The sequence below is a fragment of the Leucoraja erinacea genome, chromosome 33 (genome assembly GCF_028641065.1).
Source record: "Leucoraja erinacea ecotype New England chromosome 33, Leri_hhj_1, whole genome shotgun sequence".
NCBI classification, from domain to species: Eukaryota; Metazoa; Chordata; class Chondrichthyes; order Rajiformes; family Rajidae; genus Leucoraja; species Leucoraja erinaceus.
Genome location: NC_073409.1, coordinates 16,551,829 through 16,578,812, shown reverse-complemented (window position 1 = coordinate 16,578,812; position 26,984 = coordinate 16,551,829). Strand labels below are relative to the sequence as shown.

Below are 26,984 nucleotides of genomic sequence, written 5' to 3'. Positions count from 1 at the left end.
GGGAGAATGTACAAACTCCGTACAGACAGCACCCGTAATCAGTATTGAAGCCAGGTCTATGGCACTGTAAGACAGCAACTCTACCGCTGTGTCACCCAATGGTACCTCAAAGGCCAACACTTAGCTAATGCGCCAAAGGTACCATGCCACATAATTCTATCTAGAATACTTGTATCTAAATGAAGTTTAATTTAAAACTTCCTAAACAAAAGGAACCAAATCCCAGCCAGGTCAATATTTCCACATATAATTTTCCACCTCTGAAAACATTCTCGTAAATCTCCTCTGCATCCGACTGGACACTCAGCTGTTGGAAAAATGGAATTAAAATTGAAAATACTCCAGGGAAGATTTACGAGGATGTTGCCAGGATTCAAAGACGTTTCGGGTCGAGACTCTTCTTCTTCAGAAGAACCGTCTGAAGAAGGGTCTCGACTCGAAACATCACCCATTCCTTCTCTGCAGAGATGCCGCCTGTTCCGCTGAGTTGCTCCAGCTTTTTGTTTCTATCTTCCGTTTAAACCAGCACCTGCAGTTCCTTTCTACACAAAGGTTTAATAGGACCCTGAGGGGGAAACATTTTTCCACACAGAGGGTGCTGGGTGTATGGAATGAGCTGACAGAGGGCAAGTTGTACAGTTGGCCAGTTCAAGGGTAGTTTGTAAATGTATGGGCCAAATGCAGGTAAATGGGACTAGCATAGATGGGACATCTTGCTCAGCTTAATGAATTGGGCTATAGGGCCTGTTTACATGCTATATGACTATATGACTCCAAGGTGCAGTTATACCCTACCAGTAGTTCAGCAACTAGAACTTCAGTGCTGCCTTTCAATGCTCTATACAGGTTCAGCATGACCTTGATGCTCCATCGTTCTATTCCTTGGCTAATGAAGTAAAGTATCTTGTTCACCTTAATCAAAGATCCATAGGGTGATGAAGAAGGCATGTGGCACGCTTCCTTTCATAGGTCAGGCCACAGAATATAAGAGTTAGGACATTATGCCGCACTTGGAGCAATGTCTGCGATTGCCATCACCAACCCAAGGCAGGATGTGTTTGCAGAGGAGAGAGTGCAGAGGAGATGCACTCTGAATGTTTCTGGATTGGAGGCTTTTGCTTGAATTGGCTTGACTTGATTTCCCTGGAGACAAGGAGGCTGAAGAGTAACCTAATTAAAGTATGTAAGCTTATGAGATGCATAGATAGGGTCGAAAGTCAAAGTATTTTCCACTATGTAGGGCCATCAAAAACAAGAGGATATAGGTTTAACGTGAGAGGTAGCACTTTTGAAGGGCATCTGTTATTTTTATAGTGTGCTGATGTGTGGAACGTATTGCCAGAGGATGTGGTGGAATCGGGTACAATTACTGGGTTTAAGAGGCATTTGGACCAACACTTAAATAGGCAAGCGTAGAACAGCACAGCCCTGGTGCAGCTGATGGGATTAGGGTAGATGGGCAAAGAGGTTAGCATTGATGTTGTGGGCCAAAGAGCCCATTTTATGCGCTGTACAATTCCACAACACACTGACCTTCAGAAAACCATCAACATCCCAAGGATGTAGAAAAAAAACAACTTTCTGGAAGAACTCAGCGAACCAGATAATATCTGTGACAGAAAATGGACTGAGGTCAGAAGCCTTCTTCAATCTGATTTCCTTACTTGAAGCTCTTTAATGAACCGGATGAGATTTAATGACAAGCGGATCTCCACACTAAAACTAGCTGGATTATGTTTATTTCTTTTTGAACCCCATATCTTGGTGGAACTTGAACTTTGTACCATTCATCCAGGCCTCTGGGTTACTGATCTGGAAAATGAACCACTACACTCTCCTTGTGTGGGTGACCTGTCAATAGGTTAAATAAGATATAGGCTTGCATTTGCTTCAAACCTTTCACAGCTTAAATTCATCCCAGTTTAATATATAGCCAATGGATTCTTATGAAGTTTAGATGGTGTGATTGGGCAACATTACTACTCTGAAAAGTCAAAGGAAAAGCATAGCGGGATATGGGGAGAGAGAGGGTCAGCTGTGATCATATTGAACGGAAAAGAGACTTCACGGAATAAATGGTGTTCCCTGAAGTTTCTACCTCTGCATGATATTGTCTGAGGCAATTTTCATCAATGGTTTCTGCAAGAGTTTCCAGACTTGTGCTAATATTTCTCTGCCCCACCATCCGCCTTGGAAAGAGAGGGCTTCTCGTCTTCCGTCTCTTGACGGTAAGGCACATGGGCGGAATGGAAAGTTCATTGCTCATGCAACTTTAGTAGCGTGTCTATGATTCCTTTTTCCAAGTTATCTTTAGGTTGTTGGCAATCTAGGGAATATTACACACAGGTTTTTTTTTTTTCTTCTGACTTCTCGAAGCAGTTATTCAAAGAGAATGTATGTGCCGGAAAATTGAGAACGAGTTATTTTTTCCATGATCATTCCGCGAATGTTTTTCTCCTGAATCCCAGCAATATGCTGCTACATAGAAATAACACTTAACATTGCCACCGCTCTTGCTCCGCACTCTCTCCTTCCATCATGGCTCCGTACAGTACATTGCAGGGCTCTTCGGTCATTACCCTCTAACAGGAGTGTTAATGGACAAACTGCCCTGTGTAAGTTGTTGCGAAGAGCAGCATCCAAGGTGCAGATGTGCTGTTCATTGTGCAACCTACACACACTTGCCCAATACATTTCTTGACTCTTGTTGACCCTTCTATAGCCCACTTGAGTTGTTTCCTCCTTGCTTTATATTTCTCAAGTGCCATGTCTGATTTAATCTACGCTTTCCTTTTCTTTTTGACCAAATGTACAACCTCTTCGGTCATCCATGGTTCCCTTACCTTGCCATCCTTCTCCTTCCTGGAACATGTCGGTCCTGAACATTGATCAATGGCCTTTAGGACTCATCTGAAGAAAGGTCTCGACCCAAAACATCACCTATCCATGTTCTCCAGAGATGTTGCCTGACCTGCTGAGTTGTTGCCTTACAACGCCAGAGACCCTCTGGGTGTTGGCTGTATGGAGTTTGTACATTCTCCCTGTGACTGCGTGGGTTTTCTCCGGGCGCTTCGGTTTCCTCCCACACTACAAAGACGTACAGCTTTGTAGGTTAATTGGCTTCTATAAATTGTAAATTGTCCTCAGTGTGCAGGATAGTGCTAGTCTGCGGGGTGATCGCTGGTCAGCATGGACTCTGTGGCCGAAGGGACTGTTGCCACGCTGTATCTCGAAAAGCACTCTAAAGTTGTGTGACTCTGCTTGCCATTCCTAGCCCTGTTCTCTTCTCCTTCCTGTTGAGTTACAGTGGGCTGTGATGCATCAGGTCAGCCCTGGATCCTAAATGTCTGGATTCTAACCATGTTTGCACGCGCTCTAACAGTTATGACTCACTGATTGGATTATTGTCCCCTAATTGTTCCTAATGTTCCAGATAAAACCGAACCCCTGAAATCCTTGATGAGTTTAAAGCATTCAACCATCTTTTGTCTTCTGTGTGCTGTGCATTTGAGTTTGATTTTGTTTTTAGTTGCATTTTAATTTAATTTGTATTTAGCTCTCGGTTTTAACACCAGCATTAAAACAATGCTAATCAGAAGGTCTAGTCTAGTGAATGTTTGCCATCAGAACATCATCTTCCAGTTGGAACATTTAAGTTTCCAATGTTTTTTTGTCTATTTCTACTTGGTCTGGCAGTCAGATAGTTCCCTCAGCATTCTTGAGACACTGTGTAATTGTGCAAGTCACTTGGGTTAATACAGAAACAGTGGAATGTGGACGTCATTGGCAAGGTCAGCATTTATTGCCCGTCTTTAACTACTCTGAGGATGGGAGTTGTGTGGTATAATGGAGACCTGAGTACGTTTTTTTTGAGGAACTGTAACGGAAGGTTAAATATAAGTCACACAAATTAAATATGAGGAAGTTCAGAGTACAGCAACAGGATCTATTTATATATATATATATATATATATCTTCAGCATGGCAAAATATTCCAAGATGCCCTGCAGTGGAGTAATCAAGCTTAATATAAAGAACACCAGACGAGCAAAGTGGGTACAATCAAAGAAAAGTTTTAATAGAAGTCCACAAACACGAAAGAGAAGTTGTGAAGCAAAGAGGTTTAGGCAAGAATCAGCAAGCAATCTGCTGGAGGACCTCGTGGAAACAAGGAACTGCAGGTGCTGGTTTACAAAAAAAAGACACAAAGTGTTGGAGAAGGTCAAGCAGCATCTCTGGAGAACATGGATAGGTGATGTTTTGAGTTTGGATGTTTCAGGCCAGGACACTATTTCAGACTCCTTGAGGAAGGGTCCTGACCGAGATGTTCTCCAGAGATGCTGCCTGACCCGCCCAGTTACTCCAGCACGTTGGCCTTTTTTGCTGGAGGACTTCAGAGGGTCGGGCACATTGGTGGATGGAAAGGAATGGTCAACTCTTTGGGCCTAAACCTTGCATCAGGTCTGAGAGGGGAGAGGTAAGATAGTTAGTATAAACAGCGGAGAGAAAGGGGTGAGACAAAGCGAGAGATGATTGTACTGGGGAGGGGTGAAGGATGGCAGGTTAATGAAGCTGGGTATCGGAGGGGAAGGGATGGAGCTGGGGGGCAGGGGCAGGTACTTGATGGATGGAGGCAGACAGAAGATGAAAAGAGGGGAAAGAAAGAAAGAAGGAGCCGGGTGCGGAGAGCAGGGGTGAAGTGGAGACAGCCTCTGGTGTGTGGGACAACACTGCCTGTGCGGGAATCTGATAAATAAGGAAAGTGATAATGAGAGCCATTCGGGGAGACCACCATCAGGAGAAGAACTCCCGAGTTAAGGTGCTGGAGGATTTCTGGCAGCATTTCTGAAGGAATGCTCCTCTCTCCAACATCCACTGCAACATCTCAAGGAAAGTCAACTGTGAAGAATGAAGAAGGGTCTCGACTCGAAACGCCACCCATTCCTTCTCTCCAGTGATGCTGCCTGTCCCGCTGAGTTACTCCAGCATTTTGTGTGTAAACCAGCATCTGCAGTTCCCTGTTTCTACAATGTAAAATGTCACTGCCTCCTACATTCTAATCTTTAAATCCACCACAAATAATTCTGTGCATGATAATTCATGTGCAATGGTATTTATAGTATGTTAAGGTTTCCTGTGCCCGTATTTGGTTGTCTCTTTTCTCTAATAGCCTTTTCTTTCCCTCCACAGATTGCAACGTACAAGTTCACAAGGATTGCAGGGAGAGTCTCATAGCCTGCAGTAAGATTAAACAGAAGGTACTTAATTTTCTTCCGTTTTCTGTATCGTGCAAAATACTCAATATAATGCAGGTTTATTTTCCTGTGAGTCTCTTCATTCACTGAGTTGTGGGATGAAACATTCCTTTCAGTTACTGCACAATATGCCACCCTCCTTCACTCCCAGGTCGGGTCTAGTATGGGTTTAGTGGGGAGAAAGGCCTCAATATTGTGCTATTGCAGTTGTACCACATTCTAATGCCACTGGTTACAGACTTCAGTCTCACATGAACCTTGAGCACATTCTAACACCTCGGCACACTACTGCACTATCAGATATGACGCCTTTCAATGAGGTGTTAAACCCCAACTCTGCTGATAAAATCTGAAGAATGGTGGGACTGCACGGGGGCGTAGGGATAGAGTTGCTGACTTACAGCACTGCAGACCAGGGGGTTGATCCTGACCACAGGTGCCATCTGTACGGAGTTTGTACTTTCTCCCCGTGATCTCTGAGATCTTTGGTTTCCTCCCACGCCCCAAAGACGACAGGTTTGTAGGTTCATTGGCTTGGTATAAGTGTAAATTGTCCCTAATGTGTGTAGGATAGTGTTAATGTGGGGGGATGTTGAACTAAATGGTCGGTGCGGACTCAATGGGCCGAAGGGCCTGTTTCCATGCTGCATCGCTAAACTAAAAAAAAGGGTTCTGACCCGAAACCTATTCATGTTCTCCAGACCCACTGAATTACTCCAGCACTTGTGTCTTTTTTTATTTCAAATATTCCCCTGGGAACGCTTATACAGTTCGCAATCCTTCTCATTGCTGGTTATATTCAAATTGTTCCAATGTTTGGTGAGTTGTGTCTCAATTGTAATCAAATGGAAATCTGGAACAAAATGAGAGAGCTCATCTCTTAGCCCTGCCTGGGCAGATTTCCTCTCTTGATACAGATTCTCACAGGCTCTCCAACATACTTTATCTTGTATAATTTAGTTTTTGGTGATGTGCTTTCCTTTAAGGAGTTGGACTAAGAGCCTTTCAATATTGCCTCACATAACAGCCTTGCAGTCAGTAAGCTAGTGAAATCCGTGTTCATCAGCCAGAGCTTAACATCTCGGAAATGAAAGGACATTGAGATAATACAGCAAGGAAGTGGTTTGGAGAGCAGCCTCAGAAACTATATTGTGCTTTGGTCAGGGTTTGTGCTCCGATGCAGAACATAAAATAGAATGGAGTACTGGAAAATATTACTTTGTTGAATTATGATGATGGAACAATATGTGGTTTAGTTTCATATTGCACAAATTTAGTTTCATATTGATGAAAGATTGATTGATTGATTGATTGATTGGAAGGCACAAAATGGAACAGGCCCTTCAGCCGTCTGACTCCATGCCAACATGTTCACACTAGTTCGATGTTATCCCATTTTTGCATCTACTCCCAACACATTCGGAAGATTTACAGCGGACAATTAACCTACAAACCCGCACGTCTTTGGAATGTGGGAGGAAACCGGAGCACCCGGAGAAAACCCACGCGATCACAGGCAGAATGTACAAACTCCACACAGACAACACTGGACGTCAGGATTGATCCTGCAACTCCAATGCTCTGAGGTAGCAGCTCTACCAACTGCACACTCTGCCATCCAGGAGAGACACAAGGAACCGCAGATGTTGAAATCCTGAGCAAAACACATTGATGATGATTGTTGGAATGATCTTAATGAAAATCACCCCCAAAGAATGAATGGACAATCCAAGGCTATCCAACCTTTCCTACATTAATGCCCTCTAATCCAGACAGCATTCTGTTAAAGATCTTCTGCACCCTCTCCTAAACCATCACTCTATGTACAGTACTTCTGTTTGCACTTTCAGCGAGCTATGGACTTGAATCCCAAGATCCTTCTGTACATGAGAGTTGATGGATATGTGGGGAGAATAAAATATGGGTTTAATGCGATAATGTGAATGGGTGATTGATGGTCAGCACAGTCGATGGGACTTCACCTCTCTATAACCCTCTGTGGGAAACACTCGGCAGGTCAGGCAGCATCTGTGGAGGGAGAGACTGGTTAATATTTTAGATTGATGACCTCTCATCAGAACGGAAAAGTTAGAAAGCAGCCATGTTAAAGTTGCAGAGCTGGGGTAATTGCTTGAGATAGGGTAAAGATGAAGTTCATACAGATAACCCAATTCTTCCCGTCACCAACCAGGGAGGGGAAAGTGGATGCCTGTAAATTAAAGCTGATGTGTCTGGTGGAGTGTGAAGGGAGATGGATGAATGTGGGAAACAGAGAGGGAAGTCACTCTGCTGGAGCTGTGTGGGGCAGAACACAGCAGCTGCTGGAAGTCTGAAGCAGAATGCAAGAAATACCCAGCAGATCATGTAGTATCTGTGGAACGAAGGACACAGTCCTTGACGACATTGTATCAGAAATACCAGTCCTGTCACAAACAGGAATGGCTGGGTATCTGAAAATGTTGAACAAACATTGTGCTCAGGCTGAAGATGAGGACCATGCATGTGGTCAGTGTGGGATGATGAAGTGAGTTACAGGCCTGGAAGCTCAGCCCTTGAGAACTGATGATCTGAGGCACAGATGAAGCGTTAACTGGGAAGTCACAGAGTCTCATCTATGGGATTCAAACTACTTGCCTAGTTGTGCTAAAAGCTTGGTGTTGAACACCACTTATGTTCAAAGAGAGAACAAAGTTCTGGAGTAACTCAACGAGTCAAGCAGAATGTCTGGAGAAAATGAATAGGTGTTGGTTCAGGTCAGAACCCTTCTTCAGACTGACTTCAGAAGACTCCACCTGTTCAGGCTTGTTGATGTGCAGTGTTGATATACCATTTACACCTCAGACACTTAAACACTACACAGCATTAACATCAGCAACTAGAATGTTCAATGGATTGTGTCTTTGGTTGCACTGCACACTTCAGTATTTGCACTATCATGGTTACCTAGCATTCTGGCCAATTATTTATTAATTTGTTGTATATTTTCTGTTATTGCATTAACGTGCTTGTTAAGCTGCAGCAGGTAGGAATTTCATTGTTCCGTTTTCAGTACATGTGGCAATAAAATACTCTCTTGACTCCTCGGTGTGTACCAAGGCTGACCTCAGGCCCAATGTCGTTTCTCTTTGTCTCCCACCTCTGAGGAAATTTCCTTTGCTGCAGCCAGTACCATGATATGTGCCAATTTCTCTATTTCAGCAACAAAAAACACCTCAGGCCCAAGATTCATCAACGTTACCCAATGTTGTCATCATGAGAAATAAACGCAAGTATCTCTGTCTATTCAAAGCTCACTGTGTAAACTGCTGGAACAATGCTAACGTATTTAACTCAATCAATGAGCTTGCATGGTATTGTAATGGTGATTTCATGACTTGATAAGTCTGTGATATATAATACAGTGTCCATGTGTAAAACACCCCCAGTTATCTAGTTATAACATTTGGCCTTGGATTGGTTGAGAATGGGTACTGCAAGAGTGAAGCACTGGTGTATCTTTAAAGGTTGATAACAGCTATTTAACTTTGTGATTTGAAAATAGCTCTAACGCAGAAATGTGCTTATTCCTCTCTCCTGGAGTTTTGGCTGTAATATTCTAAGTTAGCGGCCACATAATATAAAGGTATTGGGAATATTGTTTGAGTGTTGTGGAGCTGAACGCGTCGTTCTGGATCGCTCCCTTTGAGCTCAGTGAACAATTCAAGATCAACTGTCCCACGGAGAATTTAAATGCCGATGCAAAGACCAACTCATGGGTCTAGAGTTGACTTGCTCAGAATTTTGAGGCAGAGCTTTGAAGGTAGGTGGCCAGGAATATTGACTCTAAGTTAGGAACTAGGATTTCTGATTAGAGTGCATTAGTTACAGGGAGAGGTTGGACAAACTTGGATTGTTTTCTCTGGAGCTTCAGAGGCTGAGGGAAGACATGATAAAAAGTATAGAAATTGTTGAGTGGCATAGATAGGGTAGACATCATAACCTTTTTCCACAGGGTGGAAAAGTTAAAGACTAGAAGGTATAGCTTTAAGGTGAGAGGAGCAAAGTTCAAAGGAAATGTGTGGGACTTTTTACCAGAGAGTGGTTAGTGCTTGCAATGTGTTACCAGGGATGCTGGTGGAGGCAGATAGCACAGCGGCAGTTAAGAGGTTTTTAGATAGATATATATATATGCAGGGAATGGAGGGATATGGATGAATAGGGAGAGGAATTGAGTTTAATTTGGCATCATATTGAGCATGAACATTGTGGTCTGCAGGGCCCATTCCCATGCTGTACTGTTCAACGTTCTATGATGATATAGTAGATATGGGAAACTGGGATGAGGTAGATTTAATAATGGAAATGATCAGCTCCTTAGTATATATAATGTTTGGAATTTTATCTTCAGTTGGACGAATGCTACCAACATTTTTTTTTGTTGGTGTGATTTGCTTCTGATCCTGACGTAAAACTACGTGAAATATTAGGCACCTGATTTGTTTTGAGGTCAATTGGCCCGTGAAAACTGGTCAACATTTTGGAACGGGATTATTTGCTCTGTCTGGTTTATGGAAATCAATTGTCAAAGATTTCTCTCCTCTGGTTCTGAAAGGTGGTCATTTGGACACGATATGAAGTCCTCCAAAATATTAGCCCTTTGACCACTCGTGGTTGTAGCCAACTGGCAAGGGTGGAGTCCAAGGATGATCAGGAGTAACTGAGTCCTGTCCTCAAACCCCAAGCTGGTTGGACTCATTCTCATGTTTTATATTTGCTCATCAGTCATGGGATTACAATCATGGGATTTACAAAGTTTGAGAACACAAGAAACTGCAGATGTTGGAATGGATCATTAAACCAAACTGTTGGAGGAACTCAGTCGGCTGAGCTGCATCTGTTGAGGGAGAGTGGGTGGAAGGGATGGGCGAGGTTTCAAGTTGAGCTGAAACAACAAATCCTATCCATAGGTAGATGATGCTCGACTGCTGAGTTCCTCCAACTGTTTTTTTTTTAATCAGGTTTAGGGGCTACTAAATTTGTAAAGAGCTACATTAAGTACACTTCACCTTCCCAGATGCTTTCTCCTATGCATGGATCCCCGTCTGCAAGAGCATATCGGCAAGAGCTGAGAAGCTTGCAAATAGAAGAAGATTTTGATGTTGGGCACACGTTTTTGTGACATGTACTCATGTATTTCACAAAGACAACACTAAGATAATCAGATGTTGACACTGATGGTGACAGTAGATATCAGTAATGTAGCTGTTTATGAAGTATTTACCTGCAGTGTTTCTGTTTTTCATGTAGCAATGCAAGCGAGAGAACGTCCAAGATCAGCAGTAATCATTCCAGATGACAACTTGTTGATAGCTCCTAATCGGAAGATGCCTCTCTATCGATCACTTTCCAAGAGTATGTCAATAGCCAACATCGCAGGGTAAGCTTGAGTTATATTCAACAAGTTGAATCTGGTCAGTGGAGACAGGCCTTTTGGCCCAGCTTGTCCGTGCTAACCAACATTTCCCATCTACACTGGTCACTACAACACAACACTATACTGTGTTTGCCTCATATCCCTCTAAAGCTCTCCTATCCATGTACATGTCTAATTGTTTCTTAAACGTTGCAATAGTACCTGCCTCAACTATCCCCTCCGGCAGCTCATTCCATATACCCACATCCCTTTGTGTAAAAAAAGTTACCTCTCAGGTTCCCATTAAATCTTTCCCCCACCTCACCTTAAAGTTGTACAAAAGTGCTAATGAATTAAATGCTTACCGAGGCTCAGTTTGCAGTGCTCTTGCATCACAGGAGGTTGTGTGTTGATAACCTGCCCCAAGTTCAGGAGTGCCAAAGTCTTGCTTTATGCTCCAGTGCAGGACTTGGGGAGCGCAGCATTGTATCAGGTCCATCTTTCAAGTGAGGGATTAAACAAACACAGGTCACCTCGGTATTCTCAGCTGGGCATGAAAGATCCCCTGGCATTATATCAAAGATGAGCAGGAGAAATCCACTGCATGGGCAGTACATTTTCCTACATTGATATCACTGGAAACATTTTGTTAGTGGTAGCTTGATAGCCACTAGGTCCCTGCCGCACTACACTGACTGCATTTCAAGCAGGCGATGGCTGGAGGCCCACTGCAACCTGGAGCTCGCCTCGATCGGGCACCGCTCATAAGAACTAGAGCACAGACTGGACTTTGAAAATGGCGCCAAATCCTGGCGCCTCGTGCATGCGGGCTCAGTGAACAACTTATGTACACTTTGCTCATCTAGGATGTGCTTAGGCATGGCAATACTTTGCTGGATTGTATGTAAGAAAATAATTTCACCGATTTCATTCACATATGTGATAATAAAGGCAGCATTGAACTATTGCATTGACTATAAACCAGGTTAGCACATTCTGAAAGGGATGCAGAAAGTACTGTAGAAATGCAAATCTTTCTCGCTTCTTGTATCAATAAATTGGGAAAAGAAGCCACATGCCTTTACACAGCACACTTAATGGGGCAGAATTCTCACAAAAGGCATTGGGGAAAAGTAGGTTGCGACAATATGGTCCAAGAGAATGCAGGATGTAATTTGGCTCCATAACATGTGAACCCACTCATCCTCCCCCACATTCCCACAGCAAAGTGAGATGATTGTTGACCCTATTTTTTCAAAACAACACTTTCTTCATGTCCTGTGCTGTGTTGCAGTCAGCATTGGGTCGATAATGAACTCAGCAGTGTGTCCTGAGACATTTTTGCCAAGGAAACTGAATATAACATAAGCAACTCAAATTTTGGTTGTGGAATTGCAGATACTGGTTTACAAAAAGAGGCACCAAGTGCTCGAGTAAATCAGTGGGCCAGGCAGCATCGGCACAGTTACGGCCTGACCCATTGAGTTACTCCAGCACTTTGTGTCAAACTTTGGATGGATACTTCACTTAAAAGAAGACCGCCCACAATACCGGACAATTTAACATCCCTGCAAACTAAATTCACATTGTAAATGCCCGAGATATCTCCCAATTTAATTTTGTAACCTCATGGATGAGGATAATACTTGGCTTAATTCAGATTTGTAATACAATCGATGGGAAGGGCGGCAGTGGGAAATATTTGCTCGTTGAGAATCATCGTGGGATGCACTCATTGCAGAGCAGTGACAATGTGGTAAAACAGAACCAACAGTGGAGAAGCTTGGGAACCTTGTTGAGTTCCTTCCCTCCACTGCTACTTCTGTTGCATTGAATTGCCGTGGCTGTGAAAGAGTAATACAGCACTGAAACAGGCCCTTCGGCCCAACTTGTCCATGCTGACCAAGATGTCCCATATAAAGTTTGTCCTATTTGTGCACGTTTGGCCCATATCCCTCTAGACCTTTCCTATCTATGTACCTGTGCAAATGTCTTTTAATTGCTGTTATGGTATCTGCCTCAACTACTTCCTCTGGCAGCTTGTTCCATATACCCATCACCTAATGAACGAAAAAGTTGCCCCTCGGGTTCCTTTCCCCTCGCAACATTAAATTGTCCCAAGTGTGTGTAGGATGGTGTTAGTGTGCGGGGATCGCTGGTCAGCTCAGACTCGGAGGGCCGAAAGGCCTGCTTATGTGCTGCATCTCTAAACTAAACTAAGCTAAATCAAACATATATCCAAATACTGATAGATTCTGTTCCTCAGAACCTCCCCCAGTCACGTATCCAGCACTGATGTTAGACTCACCAGCCTGCAGTTCCCTGCCCTTCCTAATTAATGGTGCAGCATTTGCCACCCTCTGGTCTTCTGGAGCTTCTCATGCGGGTTCCAGAGCTCCCTCGCATTGACTATTATTTTTGTGTACTCTTTGCCTTGTCTAGACCTGCGATTGATGAATCCTCCCTCGTTTCTTTGCGAGTTTTATCTCAATCGACCGACTCCCTGGACCACATAAAACCAGCAAGAGAATCACTGGAGTCCCTGACGGATGAAGGTAAGGGGAGTGTTGAGTGAGGGTGGGGCCTGTGTGGGGCTTGCATTTTTAAACTGAAAAGACCTTTAACCCAACTGTAGCGATGATACGTAGAGTGTGTAGAATCGTCATATTAAGATACTTGCGTAGAGATTTGCCCTGGGCTAGTATATATAGCTATATAGACACATATACCTACATTATAGCTATTATATATGCGCTATATATATATATATATATATATATTAGCATATATAATTTTATATATGTCTCTGCCTCTGCATCACTTCCCTGATTCTGTTTGAATGAGGCCAAGTTCTCTGAAGGGGAGGAGAGTGTGAGTAGATTTGACTTGAACGCCTGGGACCAAGGGCGACTTTCACAAGACAACAGCATCTCTCTATCACTGAATCCTCCCATGTGTAGATGATCACTGGGTGCCCTCCGATCATTTTCTTGTTCTGTTTCAATGAGGGTCAATAACCCTTTTATCTGGTTGAGATCCAAATGCTTGTAGACCCACTGCTCAAAAATCTGAGCACGACTCCCCCATCCCCCTCGACCAACAGTGCCGCAGGTTGCTTGTCTCACCCACACCATTTCACCACACAACCATTCCAAAACCCCCTTCTCAATACACACCTTGTGTAGTGCACCACAGTGCGTCTCATGGCTCACCAAAATCAGGAATTAACGATGGTCTCGGAAGCATTATTGCCCGATGTTTCGTTTAATTTAGAGATACAGCAGGCCCTTCAGTCCACAACGACCATTAGTTCTATCCTACACACTAGGGACAATTTACAGAATCCAATTAACCTACAAACCCGCACGTCAGTGGGATTTGGGAGGAAACCGGAGCTCCTGTAGAAAACCCACGCAGGTGGCAGGGAGATAGTACAGACTCCATACAGACAGCGCCCATAATCAGGATTAAACCTGGGTCTCAGGCGCTGTAAAGGCAGCAACTCTACCACTGTGCCACTCTAATGTGTTTGTGTAGTGGTGTGTGTGTATGTAGTGATGTGTGTGTGTGTGTAGTGATTGTGTGTGTGTGTTTTGTGTGGAGTGATGTGTGTGTGATGGTGTGCGTGTGTGTAGTAGGGTGTGCGGAAGGTGTGGGTGTAGTGGGGTGTGTGTATGTGCGTGTAGTTTGTATTTACGTGTAATGTGTGTGTGTTGTGGTGTGTATGTGTATGCGTGTAGTTTGTATTTACGAATAATGTGTGTGTAGTTGTGTGTGTGCGTGTGTAGTGGTGTGTGTTTGAAGGTGTGTGTGGTGTGTGTGTGTGTGGTGTGTGTTTGTGTGTGTGTGTGTGTGTGTGTGTGTGTGTGTGTGTGTGTGTGTGTGTTTGTGTGAGTGTGAGTGTGTGTGTGTGAATGTGAGTGTGTGCGTGTGTATGTGTGCATGAGTGTGTGTGTGTGTGTAGTGTGTGTGTGTGGTGTGTGTGTGTAGTGTGTGTGTGTTGTGTTGTGTGTGTGTTGTGTGTGTGTGTGCGTGGTTTTTGTGTGTGTAGTTGTGTGTGTGTGTGTGTAGTGTTGTGTGTTTGAAGGTGTGTGTGTGTGTAGTGGTGTGTGTGTGTGTGGTGTGTGTGTGTGTGGTGTGTGTGTGAAGTGTGTGTGTGTGTAGTGGTGTGTGTGTAGTGGTGTGTGTGTGTGTGTGTAGTGGTGTGTGTGTTTGAAGGTGTGTGTGTGTAGTGGTTGTGTGTGTGTGTGTGTGTGTGTAGTGGTGTGCGTGTGGTGGTGTGTAGTTACAGTAAGTGCTGGACATTGGTGTTTATTGTCAGACTCTGCACTTGTGTTCCACATCCCCACAGGTACTGATGTCATGGACGGACAGCTGATGGGCGAGTTTGAGTTGGAGGCCAAGGAGCTGGAAGCGGACTCCTGGAGCATGGTGGTGGACAACAAGTTCGTGCGGCAACAGAAGAAAGATGTAATCAAACGACAGGACGTCATCTATGGTAAATGTTATATTTGTTCCTATACTGAACAATGTCGTTTTGCACTGTAAAAATCTGTAGCTGCAGAAAGGTTAATCTGCTTACAGTTGTGAATTAAATTGTGCTTCAAAAATTTGGGATAAAACAATATATTCAAAAGGGATGTTGAGAGTGAATAGTTTATAGGACTGAGGCAAGGTGGGGATATGTAATGTATTGGTTGGTAGGTCACTGATCCATTATGTGTGTTTGTGTGCTTGTCTCCTCAGAGTTGATGCAGACAGAAATGCACCACTTCCGGACGTTGAAGATCATGTCTGACGTCTACAGCAAGGGGATGTCCAAGGAGCTGCAGTTTGAGACCTCCACTGTGGACCGCATCTTCCCCAGCCTGGAGGATCTCATCGACATTCACACTCAGTTCTTCACTCGTATTCTGGAGAGAAGGAAAGAGTCCCTGGTGGAAAACAGTGACCGTAGTTTCATCATTAAACAGATCGGGGATATTTTGGTGAATCAGGTCAGTAAGACACACCGACCTATAACACCATCAATTTATTTTTTGTGAAAATAGTCGTACATCGCAGAAATGGACCAAATGGTGAAAGTCCATTATACCAATCCTGCATTAATCCAATTACATTTCCCCCACGTTCCCATCATGAGGGGGGTAGCTAGGGTGAATGCAGAGTCTTTTACCCAGACTTGGGTGAGAGGGGAAAGATTTAATAGGAAGCTGAGGGGCAACTTTTTCACACAGAGGGTGGTGGGTGTATGGAGTGGGGAGATAGTTGAGCCAGGTACTGTAACAACATTTAAAAGATATTTAGACAGTACATGGATAGGAAATATTTAGAGGCATATGGGCCAAAGGTGGGCTGGTGGGACGAGTGTTCAGGAGACGTCTTGGCCAGCATGGGCAAGTTGAGCCAAAGGGCCTGATTCCTTGCTGTAAGACTCTATGACACTCTCTAGTTTCTTTAACTGCTTGTGACAGAAGCAGTTGTATCTCCACGTGTGGCTCTCTTGCCTCAGATAGAAACCTGAGCATTTATGTCCCACCTCAAGCACTGAAATCTAGGCTAACACTTGCAGTACAGTATTCGGCAATAACGAGTTGCTGCTTGATCCTTCAAGTGTAATTAGACTGAGGTAGATGTGACTAGTGTAGCTGGGGCATCTTGGTCTGCATGGACAAGTTGGGCCAAAGGGCCTGTTTCAATGCTGCTTGACTTTGACTCTATTCTCATCAAGTCTCCACATTCACTTACACATATAGAGGTTAATAAAATCTTGAGAGGAATAGATCGGGTAGATGCACACAGTCTGTTGCCCAGAGTAGGTGAATCGAGGACCAGAGGACATATGTTTAAGGTGAAGAGGAAAAAAATTAATAGGAATCTGAGGGGTAATTTTTTCACACAAAGGATGGTGGGTGTATGGACAAGCTGCCAGAGGAGGTAGTTAAGGCAGGAACAATCTCATCGTTTAAGAAAGAGTTAAATAGGTACATGGAGAGGACCAGTTTGGAGAGATATGGTCCAAACCCAGGCAGGCGGGACTAGTGTAAATGTAGGACATGTTGGCTGATGTGGGTTGGTTGGACAAAGGGCCAGCTTCCATGCTGTATGACTCTATGACTAAGGGCAACTTGCAGTAGCTGAGTAACCTACCAACCTGGAGAATGAGTGCAAATATCACTTGAAGAGCCACATGGCCTAACACAACACAGTGCCAGCACCCTGAGATCTCCATCCCATCTCTGTTCTTATTTCCTGCTTTCTGCCCCAGCATTTCTCAGGCTGTGTTTAGACCAGGCCCTGTGCTGTTTCGTTTTCCCAGCTCTCCTGCAGTGGTTGCAGCGATTTAAGTCTCATAAAAAACTTCAAAGCAAGCAGCCCTCCATGACAAAAGCTTTGTGATTTCAAAGTTTGCCATACGCCCAAAGAATATTAACAGGTTGTTTTCTAAAGCAAACAATTGTTTCAAGATGGAGATTGATATCTTAACTTTAATTGGTAACGTTATGGGTCAAAGACAGGTAAATGTGGTTGAGGTGCATGCTACATTTGTGGAACTGATTCAAAGGCCAGAACAACCTACTCCTGCTCCATGAGATACAATCCACTCCATCCTTTGTTCCCTCCTGCCCCAGTCCCCACCGCTGTCCTAATCTAGATTTTTTTCCCCAGCACCCAAACGAGTTGCCACGATTCTGGTGCAAATAAGGTAATGGAAGAAGTCATTATAGTCATGTTGTTCTTTGTTCTTGGCGCCTCGCCCCTCTTTGTTTCTCTCGACATCCCCACACCACCGGGTCCCTCTTTGTTCTTGGCTGTGCGGCCCCACCATCTCTCCTTGGTCCCACCACCTCTCCTTGGCCCTATGTCACTCTTCCAGGGAGATGCTAACTGCATTTCGTTGTCTCTGTACTGTACACTGACAATGATAATTAAAGTTGAATCTGAATCTGAATCTAACAGTCAAATTCTTATAGCCAATATTTTTTAGCTGAAGCTTGCATCTTTCAGGCAAGGGAGGTGCATAGAGTAGGTTTTCCTTTTGTTACTATAATTGTGACCTTTTCTTTGATGCCCATTAAATTCAGTTGTCTGGACGAGATTTGTCGAAATGGATTAAGAAGACTTAATTTAATTCCAAAAGGGGCCAGCCTCTATCTTCCCTAACCTGTACCCTGGTGCTTTTTTATTTGACAGTTCTCGGGATCCAGCGCCGAGCGATTGAAGAACGCCTATGGGAAGTTCTGCGGCCAGCACAACGAGGCGGTGAACTTCTACAAGGAGCTGTTGGCACGGGAGAAGAAGTTCCAGGCTTTTGTCCGGGTGTGTGCAGATTCCACTCGAAACAGTGGCTGACTGAAATAATAACCATTTCCATTTTAACTCCCCCTCCCATTCCCACACTGATCTTTCTGCCCTAACCTCCCCCATTGCCAGAGTGAGTCCACACACAAGTTGGTGGAACAGCACAAGCTATTTTGCTTCTGTAGTTTCCAACCCAGTAGGATGAACATTGAATTCCATTATTTTAGGTAACTTCTACAACTAATCCCGTTTTCCCCACCCCTCCCTCCAATAAAAGTCGGTTAACCAGTTCCTCAGCTCGCCACAATGTATCCAACTCGGGATAGAAAATAGGCACAGGAGGAGGCCATTCGGCCCTTCGAGCCTGCACTGCCACACCACCCCAAGGCAACAGGTGGGATTACACCATCCATCGGACCCAACTATCGGAGAACCATCCTGCCGGATGTCATCTGTTGCTGGCCCTGAATTGTCATGGTTTTTTTTTTTTGCATCCTCTTCCCTACAATCAGTCCGAAGAAGGGTCCCAACCCGAAACGTCACCTATCCATGTCCTCAAGAGATGCTGCCTGGCCCGTTGAGTTACACCAGCGTTTTTTGTGTTTATATCTCTTGACTGTTTGAAATCTGCCGACATGGATCCTCGTTCTAAAGTGTCTTCATTTTATTTTTCACCTTTTCAGAAAAAAATGTCTAGTTCCGTAGTTCGAAGATTAGGGATCCAGGAATGTATATTACTGGTTACCCAAAGGATTACCAAGTATCCGGTGATTGTCCAGAGAATCATTCATCTTACCAAAGGTAAGCAGTGAGTTGTGGACCCACACACTACAGAAACACAACATCAACCCACCATGTCCATTCCCACCGTCAAGTGCCCACTTATTCTCCCAAATGGCCCACTGAGTTCCTCCAGCAGATCTCTTTTTTTGTTACAGATTCCAGCGTTTACAATCTCTTCAGCACCCATCTGTACTCATGTCATTTACCAGCACCTAGTCCATTGCCTTCTAGGTTTCATTGATTGAAAGATTCAGCATGCATGTTATTGGGCCCTGCAGCCCACCGAGTCCATGCCACCCATCGATTACCTGTTCACATGAGTTGAATGTGATGCCACTTTCTCATCCACTCCCTACACACTTGGCACAATTTACAGAGGACAATCGACCTACAAACCTCCGCGCATCTTTGGGATGTGGGTGGCAACTGGCGGAAACCCACATGGTCTCAGGGAGAACATGCAAACTCCACACAGACGCGGAAACCAGGTCCCTGGCACGGTGAGGCAGCAGTTCTACCAGCCGCGCCACCATGCCGCCCAGTGTGCTGGCAATTCAAATGCTCCCCTAGAAACAAATCTTCTTCAGAACCCCTCTAAACCACCCTTCACCCACCCTGATGGGGCAGCACAGTGGCACAGAGGTAGACGGGCTAAATACAGCACCAGAGATCCAGGTTCAATCCTGACTCCAGCTGCTGTCTGTACAGTGTTTGAATGTTCTCCCTGTGACCGCGCCCAGTTTCTTTCCGCATTCCAAAGACGTAAAGGTTGTAGGTTAATTGGCTTCAGTAAGAGTTGTAAAGTTGTCCCTAGTGTGTAGGATATCACTTGTGTACGGAGATCGCTGGTCGGTGTGGACTCGGTGGGCCGAAGGGCCTGTGATTACACTGTATCTCTAAAATAAAAAAAACCCTGAATCTAAGCCCCCTAGAGTAGTCATAGTCATACAGCGTGAAAACAGGCCCTTCTGCCCAACTTGCCAAACCGACCAACATACCCCATCCACACTAGTCCCTCCTGCTTGAGTTTGGTCCATATCCCTCTAAACATCGAACACTCATCTACACTCCAGGACAAGGGGTCACAGCTTAAGGATAAAGGGGAAATCCTTTAAAACCGAGATGAGAAGAACTTTTTTCACACAGAGAGTGGTGAATCTCTGGAACTCTCTGCCACAGAGGGTAGTTGAGGCCAGTTCATTGGCTATATTTAAGAGGGAGTTAGATGTGGCCCTTGTGGCTAAGGGGATCAGGGGGTATGGAGAGAAGGCAGGTACCCATACTGAGTTGGATGATCAGCCATGATCATATTGAATGGCGGTGCAGGCTCGAAGGGCCGAATGGCCTACTCCTGCACCTAATTTCTATGTTTCTATGTTTCTTACCCCATTTCTACTTTTAGACACCTGGGGAAAAGTTTCCATCTATCTGCTCTATCTGTGCCCCACATTATTTTGGACAAGGTTATCAGATTCCTCCTCAGCTCCCTGTGCTCCAAGGAACCAAGTCCCAGTGCACTGATCCTTTCCTCAGAATTGAAATGTTCCATCCCAAGCAACATCTTAGTGAATCTCCTCTGAATCTCGCCCGGTCTGTGACATTGGCTTTTTATTTCCTGAGATTGTGGCAATTTGCAGCTTTGGCAGGTGGCTATTTGTCCCACCTCATGTCTAATTGGATGCGGTGCTCACTCTGATTCTGCGCTAATTACTCTTTGCAGAAAACGAAGATGATTACGCTGACCTCACCAAGGCGCTGGTGATGATTAAAGAGGTGGTCGCAGCTGTGGACCACAAAGTGAATGAATGTGAGAAGAAGACCAGGCTGCAGGAGATCCACAGCAGGACCGAGACCAAAGCCATCATGAGACTGAAGAGTGGCCAGATGTTCGCAAAGGAAGACTTGATACGGAGAAAGCTGGTGCATGATGGACCTGCCACTCTGAAAACAGCGGCAGGAAGACTAAAGGGTACATCATCCTCCCTTCCATCAAGAAGCACAATGCCCAATGCGCGCTGGTTAGGTCACACGAAGGCCCATGATTAATGGCACTCTCTTGATTGAGGACCACACTCTGCATGGCTAATTGGAGATTAATCCACCCACATCACAGTGAAGGAGGGGGTGAATTCAACTTGTTCCTACCAAGTGTTTGGGGAATGGATTAGCAATATAACCTGGCGATCTCCATATTACTTGCTTTCCAATGGTTTAAGGCAGGGCAATAAATACCAGTCTTTTATGAGGAGCAGACTTTTGACCTGCAAACCTATAATACAATGATAACTTTGGCAAATATCTAGTTTGAGCCCAAGAATTCTCATGCTGGTATGAACCCTACAAATCCTTTCATGGAATGTATCATTGCTTCTTGTTCATCTTTGTCAGTCTTATCTGTGCACTGATCTTACATTCCTTGTGGGATGGTAGCAGATCTGTCCAGGCTACTCCCCGCAACAGGCGAATATATATATATAGACACAACATGCTGGAGTAACGCAGCGGGTCAGGCAACATCTCTGGAGTAAAGGAATAGATGACGTTTCGGGTCAAGACGCAAAACTTCACCTATTCCTTTTCTCCAGAGGTACTGCCCGACCCAATGTGTTACTCCAAATTTTGTGTCTATCTTCAGTATAAACCAGCATTTGCAATTCCTTATACAGGTGAATATGGATGTAGTTTCCCCATGGTTTACTGTGGAGATCTGGAACAGGTTTCCAAATTATTGAATTTGATTTTGAGAGAGAATAGCCCGATAATTCATCTTTCCATAATATCCCTCTCCCGAGATTTGCATTCTCACGCTACTCAATGTAGCCTGGCTGTTGAAGTGACACTGAATATTAGTGCTGGTGGGAGCAACTGTGCTCACATTCTCCCTGTATGTTAACCACCTACTCCTTGCCTTCCAGAGGTCCACGCTGTTCTGCTGTCCGACATGCTTGTGTTTCTTCAAGAGAAGGACCAGAAGTATACTTTTGCTTCGTTGGTAAGTTAGAATTTAATTGATATCTTTCATTGGTCTAAAGGGCCACTGTCCCACATGGGCGCCATTTACGCGTCATCGTTTACGCGTCACGACGCATGACACACGTGATGCGCGCGTGGTGACGTAGGCAGTGACGCGCGGCGCCCCGGGATTTTCGGACGTACAAAATCTTCACCTGCCATCTGCGTGACGTGCAAATGACGCCCAAGTGGGACACGCATTTTACTCTCCTCCACATCACTCCTGTGTTCCCGATTACACACTGCACCCCTTTCAGAAAATCCCCAAGCTTTTTGCCAGTGATACATTTGGAGAAGGGTAAACATCTAGGTGAACTGTTCGAAGGTGAAGAGAATTTAGTATCACGATCAGGGTGATAAAACGGATCTGCTTCACCAGTTCGATTCCCTGAGGAGCCACAGTGGCTGCTGTTTTATTACAGGGAGCAGAGACAATTTATGAACGCACGGCTCCTGCAAGCAGCAAGCTAGCAATAACCAGCCCATCTGCTTCTCTGAGGTTAATTGAAGGACGAACAGTGACTGAGGGTGCCAAACCTGTTGCAATACAGTGTCTGGTCACACTTAGAGAGTGCATGGATTGTTTAGGTTAGAGATATAGCGTGGAAACAGGCCTTTCTGCCCACCTAGTCCCCGCCGACCAGCGATCCCTACCCACGAACGCTATCCTACACACACTAGGGACAATTTACAATTACACCAAGCCAATTAACCTAGAAACATGTACGTCTTTGGAGTGTGGGAGGAAAACGGAGCACCCGGAGAAAACCCGCGCAGGTCACGGGGAGAGTGTACAAACTTCATACAGGCAGCACCTGTAGTCAGGATCGAACCGGAGCCTCTGGCGCTGTAAGGCAGCAATTCTATCGCTATGCCACCAATGTTTGAACCTTATCGCAGAGACACCAATCCTAGTTCAGAGCTCCCCTCAGTGCTGCACCAAACAGTCGATCTCAATTTGTGTAATCAATTCTCTGAAGTGGAGCTGAAAGATTACAATCTTCTGACTCATTTTGAAGAGTGCTATCTGTCATAACCTACTGCAAGCATTCAGTATCGACTATCCACAATGCCTATATTTTACTTCGGTGAAGGAAGAGCTATAACTTGTTGCAACCAGCTGTTATTAGGAGTATTGCGATATTAGGAGTATAAGGATGTTGCCAGGTCTTGAGGCCCTGAAGGGCCTGTCCCACTTACGCAACCTTTTCGCCGACTGCCGGCACCTGTCATAAGTCGGCGAACATTTTCAACGCGATGAAAATTCAGCGGCAACCAAAAAGATGCTACGACTCTTTGGAGACCTCTCATACAGGCTGTATGTTCGTGAGAGGTCTCCAAAGAGTCGTAGCGTCTTTCTGGTCGCCGCTGAATTTTCAACATGTGCAGGCAGTCGCCGAAAAGATCGCGTAAGTGGGACAGGCCCTTAAGCTACAGGGAGAGGTTTGGCATGCTAGGACTTTATCCCTTGCAGCACAGGAAGATGAGGGATGATCCTATAGAGTTGTATGATCATGAGGGGAATCGGTAGATGAAATGCACAAAGTCTTTTAACCAGAATATGGGAATCAAAAACCAGAGGATATAGGTTTAAGGTGAGAGAGGAAAGATTTAGCAGGAACAGGGGCAGATGGAATAAGTTGCCAGAGAAGGTAGTTGAGGCAGGTACTATAGCCACATTTACAGTAAAAGACATTTGGACAGGTACAAGTATAGGAAAGGTTTAGAGGGAATGGGCCTAACATGGGCAGATGAGACTTGTGTTGATGAGGCATCTTGGTTGGCGTGGGCAAGTTGGAGCGAATGGCCTGTTTCCATGTTGTATAATTTTAGAACTACAACTATCTTTAACTACCCCTGTTTAATTTGAAAGTTGCTTGAACTCTGCAAGAAGATATTGGTATTGCAATACTGAGTGCTTTGTCACAAGTGTTGTTTCTAAGAGCGGGAGTAGGTCATTCAGCTACCTCAGACAGTTCTGACAATCGATGAGATCCAGACTGATTCAGATGGAGGTTTAAGCAGAGGTCGTGTCTGCCGATGTGGATGGGTGTTTAATCTGGCAGCAGGAAATCAGTCTATCAAGAAGATGAGATCATTCCAGACAGACTCAGCCGAGTGAAACTCTAAATAAATGAAATAGAAGGGAAGTCTAGGAGTGCGTGTACACGGTGTCTGTACTGTGAGCACACCCATCTATTAGTGCTCTGCGCCCTCACTCTCCGCTCCCTCGTCCTCACACGTGTTCCAGGACCAGAAGTCGACGGTGGTGCCGCTGCAGAAGCTGATTGTGCGGGAGGTGGCGCACGAGGAGAAGGGCTTGTTCCTCATCAGTGCCGCAGCCCAAGAGCCGGAGATGTACGAGGTGCGGGCAAGCTCCAAAGAGGAGAGGACCAACTGGATGCTGATGATTCAACAGACAGCCGACACCATGTAAGTGTCTCGTGGGGGGTGTGCAGGAGAGACCCAGTGGAGATCAGCACCAAACACCTACTGACCTGTCTCACCCCCTCACTCTCCCCGCCCCACCAACCCCCTCCACTCTCAGTCCTGGTCCAAGGTCTCAACCTGATACATCAACATTCCTCTCCCCCTCCCCCCATAGATGCTGAGTTCCTCCCATGTTTGCTTTTCGCTTCAGATTCCAGCACCAGTAATCTCGCCATCTTAACTCTTCCTCTCAAAGTCTGAGCAGCTTTTCAAAGGGAATCGATTGTGCATGTGTCATCTCCTGGTGCTCAGGAGTTCTTTAATCTTGAATGACGGAGTAGATTGGGATCTTGGAATTATACTCACAGAGTTGACATCTCTCCCTCAGACGTTCTCAGCAATAGTTGGCCAAGTCAGCCAGTGTTCTCTCACTGGTCTTTGCTCTGAAGAAGAGCGTTCAATTAGAACCTGCATTTGGATTGATTGAAAGATACAGCATGGAAATAGGCCCTTCAGCCCATCTAGTCCATGCCTACTACCGATCACCCTTTCATACTAGCCCATTTTCTCATCGACTCCCTGCACACTAGGGGCAATTTACAGGGGCCAATTGACAGTCAAATTTGCACATCCTTGGGATGTGTGAGGAAACCCCCATGGTCTCGGGGAGAACATGCAAACTCCATACAGATAGCAGTCAAGTTGATGATCGAACCCGGGTCTCTGGCGCTGGGAGACAGGTCTACCATCTGTGCCACCGTGCTGCCCTAAGCCAGCGTTTACTTCAATGCCAGCCTCTCCAGTTATGAGTTATACATGTTATATATTTGTATAGTTCCTGGACTATAGTTTCCTTCAGCATTATCTGCTGGGACTGGGAGTGTTGCCACTAGTTTAGTTCAGAGATAGAGAGCGGATATAGAGATTTCGGCCCACTGAGTTCGCACTGACCAGTGATTTCCCCATACACTAGCGCTATCCTACACACTAGGGACAATTTAACGATTTTGTTTAACTGAAGCCAATTAGCCTACAAATTTGTACATTTTTGAAATCTGGGAGGAAACCAGGGTTCCCCGAGGAAAACCCACACAGGTCACAGGGAGAACGTACACACTCCATACAGCCAGCACATGGAGTGAGGATTAAACCCGGGGCTCTGGCACTGCTGCGCCACCGTGTTGCCCATTCACCATCTCGTGTGGGCAATGAAACATGCTCACAGTTTCTCACCGAATGCACAGTGGGTGAGGCGTCTTCCCAGGACCAAACCTCCTGTATCAGAGGGATTTCTGCCAAGACACCACAGGTCACCGAATAGGATGCTGCCAGGCACCTTTATTCCTGCAGCCATTGCCAGAGATTGAACTTAAATCAGGAAGGAATTGCAAATGCTGCCCAACCTTCCTGTCAGAGGTGAGAGGGCATTGGCAGGGGCGTTTGTTTTTACACTGAGATTGTGCCACAGTGCTTCCTTGCTCAATTTGATCCATGTGTTCATCTTGGAGCTTCGTAGAGTCATATAATGTGGAAATAGGCCCTTCGAACCAACTTGCCCACACCGTCCAACTTGTCCTATCTACACTAGTCCCACCTCCCTGCATTTTGCCCATATCCCTCTAAACCTATCCTATCCATGTACCTGTCTAAATGTTGCGACAGTACCTGCCTCAACTACCTCCTCCGGCTGCCTCAACTACCTCCTCCGTTCCATAAACCCACCACCCTTTGTGTGAAAAAGTTCTCCATAATAAAAATCACACAGAGGCTTTGAATCTTCTGAGCACTCCCCATTCTCGTTTCTTCTGCAACCTCCTCTTGAAAGGACTTTGTTTCCCCCCCCCCCCCCCCCCCCCCCTCCATCTCTCCTCGAGTGCTGCGGTCGACTCTAACACCTGAAACCTCTATTCTGTCACCTGCTTTAGGGTTCAGGATGAAGATGAGGGAATTCCAAGTGAGTCGGAGGAAGATAGGCGGCAACTGGAGAGCAGAGCCAAAGAGCTGAAAGGTACGTCTGTAAGTTTATTGTGTCGTGAGAGAGAGAATTGGAAAATAGAAGGTTTAGACTCATAGGACTGGGGTTGTGGCTTGTATTTAGAGATACAGTGTGGAAACATGCCCTTCGGCCCTAGTCCACACCAGTCAGCGATCCCCGCACACTAATGCTATCCTGCAGACTGGGAACAATTTACAATTTTTACCGAAGCCTATTAACTTACAAACCTGTATGTCTTTGGAATGTGGGAGGAAAACTGGAGCACCCAGAGAAAACCTGCGCAAGTCACGGGGAGAACGTGCAAACACCGTACATGCAGCATCCGCAGTCAGGATTGAACCCGGGTATATGGCGCTGTAAGGCAGCAACTCTACCGCTGCGCCACCGTGTCATGTTCGAAAAGCAATTTTTTTTAAACTGTTAGTTGGACATCTGGTGAAAAAAGGAATTGGCAGTTGTGAAGAAGGTAGGCTTTAGTTATGGGCAGATTACATTTTGAGTTGGTATCCTTCTTCAAACTGATGTTCAGTCTACCCATAACATTGTCTATTCATTTCCCTCCACAGATGCTGCCTGGCCCCCTGAGTTGCTGCAGTAATTATTTTTTTCCTTGATGTTCCAGCATCTGTAGTCCCTTGTGTCAGCACTTGTAGGGAGTTTGCTAGTGGTTAATTGTAGCCAATGCTTGCTGAGAAGAAGGTAGACAAAAGTGCTGGAGGAACTCAGCGGGTGCGGCAGCATCTATGGAGCGAAGGAAATTGACAACGTTTCGGGCCGAAACCCTTCTTCAGACCTTGCTGAGAAGCCTTGCCTT

The 26,984-nt window shown here is 45.2% G+C and overlaps 1 protein-coding gene across 4 annotated transcripts in view; it reads left to right on the top strand.

The window, feature by feature from the left end:
- The window catches only part of LOC129712758 (A-kinase anchor protein 13-like), a 387,357-nt gene that overhangs the window by 339,669 nt on the left and 20,704 nt on the right, over positions 1-26,984 (top strand). For 3 of the 4 annotated variants that reach the window (XM_055661468.1, XM_055661465.1, XM_055661467.1), the window contains 12 exons: positions 5,191-5,258; positions 8,454-8,520; positions 10,542-10,671; positions 13,090-13,202; positions 14,969-15,145; positions 15,394-15,644; positions 17,842-17,967; positions 18,633-18,750; positions 20,453-20,701; positions 21,648-21,724; positions 23,996-24,177; positions 26,100-26,182. In XM_055661468.1, the coding sequence (XP_055517443.1) occupies positions 5,191-5,258; positions 8,454-8,520; positions 10,542-10,671; positions 13,090-13,202; positions 14,969-15,145; positions 15,394-15,644; positions 17,842-17,967; positions 18,633-18,750; positions 20,453-20,701; positions 21,648-21,724; positions 23,996-24,177; positions 26,100-26,182 (1,641 nt within the window). The remainder of the gene's footprint in view (positions 1-5,190; positions 5,259-8,453; positions 8,521-10,541; positions 10,672-13,089; positions 13,203-14,968; positions 15,146-15,393; positions 15,645-17,841; positions 17,968-18,632; positions 18,751-20,452; positions 20,702-21,647; positions 21,725-23,995; positions 24,178-26,099; positions 26,183-26,984) is intronic. The other variant, XM_055661466.1, reaches the window with a different exon arrangement.